Source organism: Platalea leucorodia (assembly GCF_965183815.1).
Source record: "Platalea leucorodia genome assembly, chromosome: 9".
Lineage (NCBI taxonomy): Eukaryota > Metazoa > Chordata > Aves > Pelecaniformes > Threskiornithidae > Platalea > Platalea leucorodia.
In genome coordinates, this window is record NC_138831.1 from 28,577,227 (window position 1) to 28,591,044 (window position 13,818).

Consider the following 13,818-nt stretch of genomic DNA (forward strand, 5'->3'; position numbering starts at 1 on the left):
GAAAGGCACTGTATGGCAACTGCAAAAAAATGGAGCCAATGAGACCTGCATTATTACCATCAGTATTGCAAGGAATGTAAAAAAGCGCCTTTAATAAATAAAAAACCTAGGTGAAGGCATCTGCATAAACACCTTCTCAACACATGGCCCTTTTTTTTTTTGCTTCTCATCAGCAAACTAGGAACCAAAGTCTGGGAACTGCAGAATCACTTGAGGGGCGCTCCCCCCCCCTCAAAAACCCCCCAAACAAAACCCGACAAAATTCACTGTGCATTAGTGCAGAAACAAAAAGACCAGCAAGTGCAAACGTGAATGTAAGATTTTTTTTTTCCCCATTAGTCCTCAGGAAGCGCGTTCCCAGCCTGGGTCTGGCACCAGCAGGCACACTCGTGCGCTCTCCACTTGGCAGGTTAACAAAAGGACTTTCTCCTGCGCCTGCAGCAGCCCCCCAGCCTCCGCAGCCTCTTTAGCTGGAGTCTCTGTTCTTCTGGTTGCGCATCAGCGGGCGGTGGTGACGCAGGACCTCCATGGAGTGCTGCCAGTGCCAGCAGGAGCGACAGAAGTACTTGAAGCAGATCTGCAGGGAGAGCAGAGGGGCAACACCATGGGGTAGGGGTTTCAAGGCAAGGCAAATGGACACTGGCCTGCCAGGGAAGCAGGATCCACCCCCTCCATGGTTTTGCAGCCCACAAGCCCACGCTACCACTGAGGCAGATGGAGGGAATTCCAGCAATGCTGCTGGAGGGGGTGTTGTGCTGAGCTTCCAGCGTGGCCCCTTTTACATAGGTTAAGATTAGGATCTGGGCACCAGCCAGCAGCAGCCACCCGGGGGCACCTGCAGGCAGCAGCTGCAGCACCTCTGCCCAACACCTGGGCAGGGACAGGGCAGCAGCCCAGCTCTGCCAGCGCTCACTGCACTCCCCCTGCCATCTCTCTCAGCACAGCAGAGTGTGCTGCAGCTCATCTCCCATCTGGACTCCACAGGAAGCCGCCGGACCCTGGCCGAGCTCCTTTTAGCCTGCAGCAAGCAGAGGTCACCCAGAGTCCCTGCTGTTTCAGGCAGCCCCAGGGCCAACTCCAGGGCGACAGCACTCCAACTTCCAGCTTGTCACGGCTCAGAGCAGCAGCCTCCCCTTGGGGTCAGCCTGCTGCACACGGCTGCCCACGGCAGGCCCTGGTGCTCCAGCACAGCACCAACGGAGCCGTGGCATCGCTGGCTCGAGGCAGGGTGGAAAGCTGCCTTTGCCTGCCAGCAAGCACTGGGGCAGTCCCCCAGGAGGGCTGCACCTCCTCTAAAACAAGGGCCCACCTGGGGCTCTTGTGTGAACACTCCATCCTCCCCACTTGGCAAGGGACAACAGGCATCAGACACCAAAGCAAACGCTGCTGTGGGCAGCGGAGCCTGCTCCCCCTTAAGGAATCCCCCCAAGTGCAACAGCCAGGAGCTGAGCACAGCTGGTGGGGAGACCCTTACCTGGTCTCTGCAGAAGAAAGGACCAGGCTGGGCACTGCAGACTTGGCACATGGAGTCCTCCAGGTACGGGTCGATCTGAACCTGCAGGAGAACCAGGCAGTGGATATGGGGCAGTGCTGGGGGTGACTGCCCGCTCCCTGGGCAGCCCCGGTAGCACCAACCCACTGCCCTGCGTACCCCAAATCCATCACCACCACCTCTCATAGCAGGCAGAGCCATAGTTCACCACCTCCCTCTGCTTCCACAGGGATGCAGGGCAGGCTATGCAGATCACAGTGCTCTCAGCAGTACCACCCATCATGCACAGATTCAACCCCCATCAGCTCCACTCACCTTTTTAGTAAACTTGGTAGTTTTGATTTCCACAAACGCAGCAGTCACTGCCTTCAGATAGCTGCGCTGGTTGTTAAAGGTGACACGGCCAGACCCTGGAACAAGCCAGACCACAAGGGTTAGACTGACCCAGCACCTATGGCAGGAACTGGTGGAGGTCAAGAGGGAGCTGCTGCCAGCACCGCCCCTTTCCCCAGCGCAGTTCCGCCACTGGCAGAGAAGCAGCTTTTGCAGGGAGACCATATCCAAGGCCTTGCGGCTCTGCCTGCCTCCTTCCCCAGGCAGTAACAAAAGCACAGCAGGCAGCTGGGAGCAGAAAGGCTTTTCTATGGACACCTCCAGGCTGGTTAAGATGTGAGCTTACGAGCAGCAGCACTCCCAGGAGAACCGCAGCACTCCCAGGAGAACCGGCAGCAGCCAGGCAGACAGAGGGAGGCTGTCGGGCCACTGCTGAGGGCAGCGCAGCAGCAGGCTCCATGCCTGCACCTGAAATAAGCCGGTGCCGACACAGCTCAGCAGCTTTTATTTCAAGCCTCCCACTCATCCTGGAGCCTTGCATTTTGCAGCTTCATTGCCAGTCAGCAGCATTCCTGCACCACTTGTCTCCAGCCAAGTTTTGTTAAGCTCCAGGAAAACGTATCTGCACTTACCTACAAGTTTCTTTTCTCAGTGTAAGGGGAGCTTCAGCAGTTGCAAGACAATCCTGCATGCCAGCAGATTGCTAAAGCTCAGCTCACCACTGACAGCCACAGTGCAAAGCATTACGCAGAACCCATCTATTCCTCTCCTGTAGCATCACACAGGCTGGAGGGCCTGGATCTGGTTTGGGGGTTGCATGTGTACGAGGATTGCAGCTGTGCTCAGGGGGATCCTTCCTCTTCTAAGAGGGTCAATTCCATCTCCTAGTGGGACCCCTGAAAGCCATCTGGCCTTCTATGTTGATGTGGATCAGCTGGTCCCAAAGCCAGCTCCTCATAACTACAATCAGACACAGATTTCTCACAGTACATGCCTCCACCACAATCACCATCTACCTGAGATGATTCAGCACATGGCAGGTTACACACAGTGGTCTGCCCTCGAGGAGGCTTTTGCCAAGCCAGGGGCAGCAGTCAAGCAAGCCTGGGGCAGCATCTCAGCACAGGAGATTCTTCAATCAACACAAAATTAGGGTACAGTTCAGTTACCGAAATTGAGTTCACATTGCTGTAACTCGTAAGATGCTTCAAGGGTGCAAGTGCCAGTCTGCTGCTGGGAGGCAGAGATCTCACCTACTTAAGGGAGCAACCTGGGCTCTGCATGAAGCCACAGGAGGTTTTAAGGTCATGCTCTAGGACTTCACAGTGCCTCACAGGGCAGCTTGGTGTGCAAGACCATCCATGGTCATACAGGAACTAAGAATTTGCTTAAAGTCTCATACTCATTCTCAACCCCTTGGGACTGTCCCCACAAAGCCACTTCATTAGTAAAGCACTGCAGCACCATGGTCCTAAACTCAGGCCTTGGGCACCAAGCCTTGACCAGAAAAGCCTGAAAGCTGTCCAAGGACAGTGACAAGGAGCAGACAGCTCTGCACTACCAAATTCTGACATTGCTCCTGTCTAGCCACATGCAGGAGATTAGCGACTTGGTGCATCCTGAGCCTGGAAAGCTGGACCTCAGGCTAAAGCCGTAGGGTTTTTCCACACAGACCAGTAACCTCAGTGCTGTCCCCCACCTCATGAGGCCACCAGGGAGGTACACAGGACACTGTTGTGAAATGTTTCAGCTCCTGCAACATGAGTGGCAAGTGCTCCATTCCCCTTTGGGAGGCTGTCTCAGCAGGGCACAGGGACAGGGCTGCTCTCTGGGTTACTATAGGGGCTGCAGAGGTCATGGTTTGGGGCAGCAGCTCTCCTCTTGAGCTGAGGCGGCAGCCTTGATGCCTGCAGCAGTTTGTGGTTTCAGCCCCATCAGGAGGAGAGTGCTGTCCAAGAGTCACACTCATCCCCAGCACCTCTGACCCTAGGAAGGTTGATGCCCTGAGCTGAGGTGGACATGCCATCCCCCAGCAGACCCAGTCAGGAGACTTGGGGAAGCCTCTCCACTTGTGCTACCGGCTGCTTTGGAAGCCCAAAGCAACAGCACCCTGAAGGGGATGCAAACAGGGCAGCAGGGACAGGATGCTGCCCACAAGTGCTGGTTCAACCGAGCTGCTCACAGCCCTGCCCTGTTCCTGCTGCCCAACAGCTGGCACCTCCCCAGCAGGAAGGGCCAGCAGCCAGTGGGTCTGAGTTTGCCCTGACAGGCAGCAGGAGCCAGGGTAAGACTCACAGCCACCTCTGCTCTGCAGATGGGAGGGCAGCTACAGCAGTAGCTAATGACCATTAACAGCACTGAACAAGGGCAGAAAACCCTTCAGCAACACCTAAAGAGATATTACAAATCTCAAGCTGCTCTGGAACGATCTAGGACCTTCCAGTTTGCAGGCACATCGGCTCTGCCAGCCCTCCCCAAGGTGCCCTGGGCAGTCTTCCCCATTGAGGGACCAAGCAAGGGGCACTCCTGCAGCCTCCTCAGAGCATGCTGTGGGTGACTACTGATCCTGGCAGGATCACCACTTACCAATAGGATACTTGTGCTTGTCCGTGTCAATGCCAGCATAGACCACCCCTCCAAACAGGTCATACATGACAGCTGCCAGGGCCTCCGCATTCAGCATCCCGTGCAGAGCCCCCACAAACACCGTCTTGCTGGGATCGAGCCGCTGTGACGGGCTGCGCACAAAGTTGCTGTCTGCCAGCACCCACGGGATCACCTGCACCTGAAACCACACACAAGCAGGTCGGTTGGCCAAGGGCCCGCAAAGCCACAGGCTGTGCTGCTCTACAGTGCCCTCGGCTAACAGCAGGAGCCATTCCAGACCCTCAGACTTCACCCCCAACTCACAAATGCCCCTTTATTATTGCTGCTCAGGGTCAACATTCAGGGCACTACAGCTCTGGAGGTCCAGCCTTGCTCCAGGCACCTCAAGAGAGCCCACAAGGCCTGTTCAAGGGAACAAAAACAACTGCCACACTGCTCTGCTTCCAGCCAAACTGGAATCCAAAACACTTCTCCATCAGGGCTGGCAGCCAGGAAACAATCCATGCACAAGTGGATTTTACCTACTGCCTGCACCTATGTTTACAGCCCAGTCAGATGCCTCCCTGCACAGAAGCCTGTTGGAGGAGACCAATGAAATAACCCACCCACCACCAATTTCAACAGGAGCTTCCATCTGCTAGACAGCTGATATAGGGCTCCAAAGAGAAGAAACTTCTGCCAGAGCTAAATCACCAAGCATGAAAATGCTGCCAGTAGCCAGACACCAGGAAAGCTGTCTGGAGTGCAATTAGTTTGTGCCTGTCTAGATAAGAGCTGAATCTCAATTCTTCAACTCCAAACTCATGCTGCTGTACCTGATCTATAGCTGAGGTCCCCCTTTACTGGAAGGCCAACCTGAGCCTCTGGCAGCCTCAGCACCTCCACCTCCAGAGCACAGGTTAGCCAGCCAAGGCTGCACTGTGGAGCAGCTGCAGTTACAGCTGTGGATCCAAAATATCTGCCTGTGGTGAGCATGAAAGCCATTCGTTCTGCAAGCAGGCGAAGTCTAATAAAGCACCAAAGGGATCAAAGTCTGTCTCTGCAAGCAAAGGTATGCTGAACAAAGCATGAAGCAGTAAAATCCCTGTTCCTGTGCTCCTTTCCAGGTAACCAAAGCTGCTCAGCTTCATGAAGTCAGGGCCTCCCACAGATCAAGGAACTCCATGTCACAATTCCTGACAAGCTGTTGTGAAGGACACAAACACTGATCTGACACTTCCCTCCTTGCTTGTGTCCAGCCCTACCACAGGAACACATCAAAGATGGCCAAGAGCCAGTTTGACTTCTGTTGCTCTGCTTCAGCCCTGCTTTCCTGGAGCAGAATAACACTGTGCACCCCCTTGTCTCCAAGGATCTCAGCAGCATCACCTGCTGTCATCTGCAGGGCTACTCTCATGGCTCTGCTCACCTCTTTGCAGCGCATCCTGCGGCTGGACATCTTGAAGTAGTATTCACTGAGCCCATCAGGGCTCAGCAGGTCCTGGGAGCATGCCTGGAGCAGAGCACGCACAGATTTCTCTGACTCAAACACCAGGTAGACGTATCCTTTAGAGGTGAAGAGAAAGAAACAGTTGTTAGAACTGTAGTGGAGGAGAAACAAATCATCCCAGTTTGCAAACACTCAAAATCACTCTCGGATGCCACCCAAAGTACCTGCACAGCATCTCCCTTGCTGTCCTTGACCCCTTCTAGGGGAGGGCAGTGATTTGCAGCACCTGCCCCAGCAGACTCTACATATGAGATCCACCCATGATGAACAGAGCCTGGCCAAGGTGGGAAAGAGCCCAAACTCATCACAGCACAAGGGGGCAGGTTGCCCATGTCCAGTGACATGTCAGCCAACATCCCCCATGCACAAAGCCACATCTAGACATGAGAAGTGGGCACCACCAGCCGGGCCACGGTGTGGCCTGCAGGAAAACAGACTTTGCTTCACATTTAGGATGTCTTGGCCCAGAAACAAGTTCAGGGCTTTAAAAATCACTTCCATCAGTGCCAGCACTCTGTACCTCACATTGCTCTCGTGACTGAACGAGGCCATCAGGCACCACCGAGCCTACAAACAGTCACTCCTTACCCCGTAACTCATTACTGCTTACACAAGACATACTTCAGATAGGATGATTCCCCAGGCACTGCTCAGCTCACCAGTCCCCACAGCCTGCCAGGTTGCTGCAGACACACATTTAGATTTGCTGCATGTGCTTTATGCCAAAGGTGCACATGCTTGGGTGCTTGTGCTGGCAGTGGGGACTAGTGGCTATCGCCCGGACCAAGACAGCCCCAGGGAGGTCTCCAGAAGCACCAGAGAGGGTATCCTCCCACCCCACACTTCTGCCCAGCCCTGCTAGGGACAGGTGGGGATGCCAGGTTCGAGGTGACAGTGCTCTGCAACCCTGGTGCTGACCCAAGTGAGAGCAGGACATTTACCCTAGTGTGCTCTGTACCATCCAGTCACCAGCATGCAGCCGTACCATCCCAGCATCCGTGCTGTAACATAGCATGGGAAAAAAGTAACCCTACCGTGTCGCTATTACCTTTAGGCATATTACCTTTGGGAGGGCAGCGTGGGTGTTTGCCATCCTTACCAGGCCACTCCACACTCAGTGAGCCAAAAACACGGAAGGTGTTGATCAGTCCAGCTACAGACAGAAGGAGAGAAGTCAGCATCCCCAAAAAAGCTCCATCCTATTCTCCTGATGTCAGAACCCAAGGCCTCAGTGCAGGGCCAGGGGCCACTCACCTTCCGTAATGTCCCACGGGACTCCTCCCAGGAACACTTTGCAGGAGTAGACAGGGTTCTTGTAGTTTCGGGGAGGCAGCTGCCCGCTCCAGGTGCAGGTTGCTTCATTCACAGCTTGGGCAAGCACAAACACCACTCAGTACAGGACCATTTACTTCCCACTCTCCCATAGGTCTCCAAGCAAATCTCCATATTCCACAACTATAGGTTCAGCAGAGCTGCAGCAGCAACAGGCAGCTGCCCAGACAGCCTGCCTGTTTTTCTGCCAGCAGGTAGACCCACAGCAGGCCTGTGCATGGAGAAACGTCTGATCTGCTGCAAACTCATGTCCAGCCACATTATCTGCACAGAGGCCACCTATGTGCCCTCCCAGAAGCACAGGACCACTACCATCCACTGAAGCCTGCTGAGAACCACCATCCAACTTACCTGCCGCTTGCCTATGAAGCCTGGCTTCTCTTTCGATACTGAAGGGGTCTTCTGGAGAGTCCAAGAGATCCCAGGAAGGCCACGCAGATGCTCCAGGCCATCTTTTTGATGCACTGGCTGGCGAGGAAGTTACTGCAGCCAGGGCAGCTTGATCTTGATCCAGCCGGGACCCCACTCCCATCTTTAGGGGATCTCTTGACACCCCACTGAGGGGCAGGAAGGGCAGAGGCGGAGATATGCGAAGGCTTGACTGCAAGAGAAAGTCCACATTAAAACCCAGCTTCTGAGTAGGAGCACATAATACTGAAGGCCATGCAACACACTGGGGCCCTGCCCTCACCCACGGCAGAAGGGTCTCTCAGTGATCTCTCCCAAGGCCCTCTGAGCTCCAGCAGAGGCAGGAAAGCAGCCACCTCACGTGTCCAAGCAGTCTGATGGGACCACAGTTTCCCTGGGAAAGGCCTGCCCCTGCAGCCATTTCCCACTGAACCTATGCCAAATTATCAGCAGTGGGGATTGTTAAGTAGAAGGCACCTTGCAGACCACAAAGCCAAACAGCTACCCCCTGCCTGCACAGCCTCAAGGACAGCTGCCACCCCCAGGGAGCACCAACCACCCCAGGAAGAGCCTCATGTTTTGCTTTGAGCCCTGCCTGCAGGCAGAGCTTGCTGGCATTACCCACAAGCTCCATAGGCAGCCAGCTGGCTGTCACCCTCCACAGACCAGCTCCCAGGCCTGCCTGACCAGGGTGTGGGCTCAGCTGGCTGCAGACCCAACTGCTTGCAGGTTTGATGTGCCTCTCCCAGGGTGGAAGGAACAAAAGCATGGATTAATAAAACAGCAGGGATGTGAGACATTGTGCAGCTTAGAGTGCCAGCCACTCTGCGGATCTAACTGTGCACTGCTGCAGCACAGCCGCCCACGCCGTGCTGGGGAAGACCTGACCTTCAGGAACAAGGCCAGCACAAAGCCCTGCCACCTTGCACCACCTGCCATCATCAGAGCCCAGGGTGCTGCAGCCACTTTCAGCACCCCTGCTTAAGATCCTGATTCTCCAGGTTGGATCATAAGAGAATCAACTCCGCATCAAGGCAACTGTGTCCTTCACACCCACCCCAACATGCAGGTCAAGGCCACAGCTGCACCACAGCAGAGCCAGGAGCAGCTCAGCCCTGGCTTTAGCCTCAGGTCCTGAGGAGCAGCCATGCAGCAGCACCCACAGAGCTGGCCACAATCATGCTGTCCTGCTGGCACCCACAGCTGCTGCTCACACTGCAACGCAGACCCAGCAGCAGACTGGGTCAGCAAGACAGACACTTGCCAGCTTCCAAATTTAGCTATGCTTTAGGGAATGGGAGTAGGCTAGACCCAGTTTGCTCTAGAAGAAACAGCCTTGAGATGGAGAAGTGCAGTCAGCAAACAGGAAGGGCAGTGAAAGGCAGGGATAGGAGCTCCTGAGAAGCCCAAGCTGGAGCCTGGAGGCAGCTGTGCTGATCAACCACCTCCCTGTTGGGATCAGGGCACAGGCATCCTCCTGCCACACACCAGCTCAAGCACTCAGACATCTCTGGGAGCTACTTTAATCCATTAGGGCTGCAAGCACAAAGCCAAAAAGCCAAAATATTATTTGGAAAAAAAAATAAGGATACTGCTAGTCTGTTGAAGGACTGCATGAGCAACCCTTCTTCCAAACCCTGGGCTGCAGGAGAACTTTGCTGTGTCAACGTGGGCATGACGGCTCCCTCCAGCACTCCCTTCCCTTCCTGAGCAGGCAGGGCTGCAGCTTGCAGTCCCCCACAGCTCTCCCATGCTCCTCAGAAATGCAGCAAGACACCAGGAACCACAGAGTGGGTGCAACACCCAAACTTACAATCAAGTCTGAGAGGTGGTCAGAGCCAGAGCTGAACCCACTGGTGTCTGAGTCCGAGGGGCTGCTGGAGCGGGAGTCCAGGAGGGAGCGGGAGTCCAGGCGGGAGTTCCTCAGCGTCGATGTGGAAAACTTTTCTGACAGGTCCGAACCAATGGGGTCTAGAGGCAGGAAACCCAGTGGGGACTTCCCCAGGACGTTCCCAAGAGGGTTACTCAGCATGCTGAGAACTGCAACAGAGAAAGAGCCCATCAGTGCTGCAGCATGACACACCTCCTTCCCTCCTGGCTCTTGTGGCAGAGGCCCAGAACAGTACTGGGCTCCCATCAGCCCACGAACAGCTTGTCCTGGAGGTGGCACATCTGGCAGGTACCAACCCTCTGCACAGCTCTGGAAAGGCTACATGCTCTTTGCCATTAGTTGTAGCACTGTACTGCACAGCTGGAGGCAACAACAGCAGCCTGGTGTGGCTGACAAAACATGAGGGTGGGTTACTCTCCCAAGGCTGAGATCAGCCAGGAGATCCCACTTCACCTGGGAGCAGAATTGGACACTCCATGTCCCAGTTACGGACCTGATACAAGGGCTCCAGACAGGCCCCTCTGCCCAGTCCATGCCACTATGCTGGCATTTCTTGCTGCTTGTGCTGGAGCAAGCTGGGACCCAGGGGAGCAGCCACCCATGCAGTTTTAGCAATGAGGGGGCACAGACCAGGCCCATAGTCAGTGTTTGCTGCACATGCTGACAGCCAGGCTGAGAAGAGCAAGGCCTGACCCATTAGCAGGCACTTGCAGGCTTGGAGGTGGGATGCCCCACATATCAGCCCCAACAGGAGCTGGCTACTGGCAGTCAGTGACATGCGTCTGGCCTGCTGACAAAGGAGACACTTCACAGTCAGCAGTGAGCACCGACCCCGGTACGCATTCACAAGAAGCCTGTCTGGTCAGGCCTTTGCCTCAGAGCCAACAGACAAGTACACGCCAGACTGCTTCCCTCACACAGCAGCAGGTTTTCCTCCCACTGAGAGGAGGCAAGCAAATTCCTCCCTACAAACAGAGCCACCCCCTTGAGCAGAGCACCAGGCCACCAAGGGGTCATGAAAGTCCCATCCTGCTCTGTGGGTCAGTGGTGTGGGGCCAGCTGCCACCCAGAAGGAGAGGGAATGCAGGGCAGGCTCAGCCACAGGAGATCCCACAGGGGCACACCACCAGCCAGCTCTATTCAAGAGGAGCAAGTCTCAGCAAGCTGAATGTGTCCCCAAACCAAATGAAAAGAGCAAAGCATTCAGGAATGGTTTTAATTATTCAGAGGCTGCAAAACAAGGCAGCTTGCCCTGAAGCTTTCAGTTTTCAGCAAAGCAAGTTTGGGATCCAGTTGTTATCCTCCAGCCCTACCTGATCTCAACCAGCTAGGACCACAGTTTTCAACCCAGATTTTCTGTAGCTCTCATGCAAAAGAGGATTAATAATGCAAAACGCTGCCCAAACCAGGTGAATAAAAAACACTATCATGCTCAAGTGCACTACGGTCTGACATTAGTACCAACTCAGTGCCAGAGAAAGCTGCTGAGCATGCCCAAAGCAAGATGCTGGGATATACCTGTCCCAAGCTGCATTACCCAGTGACATACCTAGCAGGAGCTGGTATCTCTAGCCTCACACCACAGTGAGAAACCTCAAAACACCAACAGAAACCCCAGACAGGGGGTCCTTTACTTGAAGCATCTACCTCATCCCAAGGCAGAGCTGGTCTGCAGGAGCTGTCAGCAACAGTCACAGCATCTTCCCAAATTTGCAGAGCTGTATCCCTGCTAGTTTCCCCAACAGAGGAGCAGACTTATTTTGGCTGCGGCACAGGACTACAAACTCATCTCTGACTGCACTTAGAAAGGGACCTCCTGCCCTTTGAATATCTGCTTGGCCCTTCCTGGCAGCAGCACCTATGCTTACACCCAACCCCACAGCCACAGAAAAACCTTGCTGGCCCAGCAGTACTTACCCTGGGCAGAGCTGGAGTAGCAGCAGCCCTGCTAGCTGCGGTGGGTCGTGAGGGAAAGCTGCTGCAGATGGCTCAAGCTGGGGAGGAGACTGCTCCCTTCTAGTCACAGCACAGAGCAGGGCAGAGCATCTCCCAGCCCAGGCAAGCCGCACTACGCTGGTTTGCCGACTTCTCTGAAGCCACGTGATGTGTTTAAAAATACAGCCAGTGTATTGTTCAAGGGAGACAGCTGAATTTGTTAAACAGGCTCAAAAATCTGATTAGTCACTAAACAGTACAAGAGTCAAAGCAAAGCAGCTGATCCCATGGCCCAAGCCTCACTGCCAACAAACACTCCAGCACCGATGCCCTCCTCAGCCATCAAGCACAGTGGCTTTGTAACACTGGGCAGTGAGCGGCCCTGTGCTTACCCTGTGTGCGCAGTGTTCCAAGAGACCTGAAGCAGCAAATGCCATGCAGATTGCTACCAGACAATGCTGTCCTGCACCTCATCTCCTGGTTATCAGAGATGTGGGACCAGAACTCCATTTGTGAGGCATCAGCAAGGGTTCAGTGGCTCATCAGGAGCTCCCAAAGGCACTACAGGGAGCAACTGCTCAGCCCCATTTATTTCACCCTGATCTCTGCCACCACTCTGGCTTACTACAGCCACTGCTTACACATTTGTTCCCAGGATTGCTTAGCTCTCACCACAGCTAGAAAACCAGTAAGGCCAGTATGAGTGCATTCAAGTAGCAGGATCACTGGCCTTTAAAGGGATCTATTGTCTGGGCATCTGAGTTTCAACACCTATCACCAATCAAAATCCTGCCAGCTACAACTGACCCACTCCTAACCACATGTCCTGGAAGCAATGACATCCTGCTGTTGACGCAGATGGATTTCATCCACTCCAGAAGCTTTAACAGATCTACACAGGCAGCACTTGGTTACATACTCTGCAGGCTACACTGAGCTCATGGGAGACCGCACATCACCCCAGTGGGTCTGACTCAGCTTCACTTGGTACCTACAGCCACACACAGGGACATCAGGAAGAAAAGCTGTGAGCCATACTAAGCATTTCCTCCTTTAAGCGGCTTGCTTAGCAATCAGGTTGTGTCCTCTGAAACCAGCCTTTGCATGTAGCCTAGGAAACATCAGCATAAGAGACCAGATCTTATTTCTCAGTCCCCCAACCTGAAGGCATCATACTCTAACCCACCAAACCCCTCCTAAGGGATGGGGCACAAGAACCTGCCCACCTAAAAAAAAAGCCCTCAAGTCATTGGGGCCACTCAGTAAAACAGGTCTTCCAGGAAGTTGGCCTTTTCTCCCCTCCCAAGCAGACAGCTTGCAGAAGAGAAAACAACATTTCCAATGCACATGCAAAATACATCAGCAATTTCTGGTGTCAAGAGCATCCCTGAACATCCTGAAGTGAAGCAGCAAACATCAGGTAACTACTCAGACTAAGGAAAAAAACCCTAAGTGCAAACAATTACGTATTTTTCACATCTATGGGGGAAACTGAAACATCAGTGTGATTCCCATTCATCCACTCATACACAGCAGCCATGCTGTCTAGAGTGTGGCAGTTTGCAGAGAGCTTCTGGAACTTTTCATGCCTCTGCTCAGAGCTGCAAGAGAGGCACATGCCAACGCTCCTTTGCAGGGGACAGCAAAAAGAGGTAGCTTTTAATAGAAACTCAGCTCTGACTTTTGACTCACTGCTGCAGCTTTAATGACTGGATTCAGAGCCAGCATGCTCCATCTTTGAGCATGTCAGCCAAACGCTGACAGATTTAAGAGCTCTGTGGAGCAGTCTTGATACCAGCGTGGCACTCTTCCAGTTCACGGGCGCTCAGGTCACTCTCTAGAGAACAAGCATTTTACAAACCACTCCTCCTCCTCAGATGAGCTTTCCCTAGCAAGTGCTATCAAGACAATGTTGCTGCAATATGTCCTCTTAACTCCTGCATCATCCTGGGGCCCTTAAAGACACCAAGGGGAGCATGCGCAAGCATCCCAGACCCATCACACCCAAGCCAGACACTTCACAGCAGAAGTACACAGCTACACACTGAGCCCACAGCAGTGGTTTCAAAGGGTGAATAGCTTCAACTCTTCAGGCCAACTCTGTCCTGTAGACCCCAAATCATCTTTTAAATCCAGTTACTACCTACTGAGCTACTACTTTTAACATTAATTTACCCAATCTCAAGCAGATCATCAGCACAAGCTGAAATTCACAGCACACACCTTGGGAAAGGCACCCCAACAGCAAGATGCCCAACACCCAACCCAACCAGCCTCAGAACAGCTTTTGTTCTTTCATGTGCCAGTTAGACTCACAATTTAAGATTTTCA

The 13,818-nt window shown here is 53.8% G+C and overlaps 1 protein-coding gene across 3 annotated transcripts in view; it reads right to left on the bottom strand.

The window, feature by feature from the left end:
- Positions 1–466: 466 nt before the first annotated feature.
- CPEB1 (cytoplasmic polyadenylation element binding protein 1) overlaps positions 467–13,818 on the bottom strand; it is a gene marked incomplete at both ends in the record, with an annotated part of 41,630 nt that continues 28,278 nt past the window's right edge. The window contains 9 exons of one of the 3 annotated variants that reach the window (XM_082321370.1): positions 467–577; positions 1,475–1,555; positions 1,808–1,902; positions 4,412–4,610; positions 5,841–5,977; positions 6,970–7,074; positions 7,176–7,289; positions 7,605–7,854; positions 9,475–9,701. In XM_082321370.1, the coding sequence (XP_082177496.1) occupies positions 467–577; positions 1,475–1,555; positions 1,808–1,902; positions 4,412–4,610; positions 5,841–5,977; positions 6,970–7,074; positions 7,176–7,289; positions 7,605–7,854; positions 9,475–9,701 (1,319 nt within the window). The remainder of the gene's footprint in view (positions 578–1,474; positions 1,556–1,807; positions 1,903–4,411; positions 4,611–5,840; positions 5,978–6,969; positions 7,075–7,175; positions 7,290–7,604; positions 7,855–9,474; positions 9,702–13,818) is intronic. The other 2 variants (XM_082321372.1, XM_082321371.1) reach the window with 2 other exon arrangements.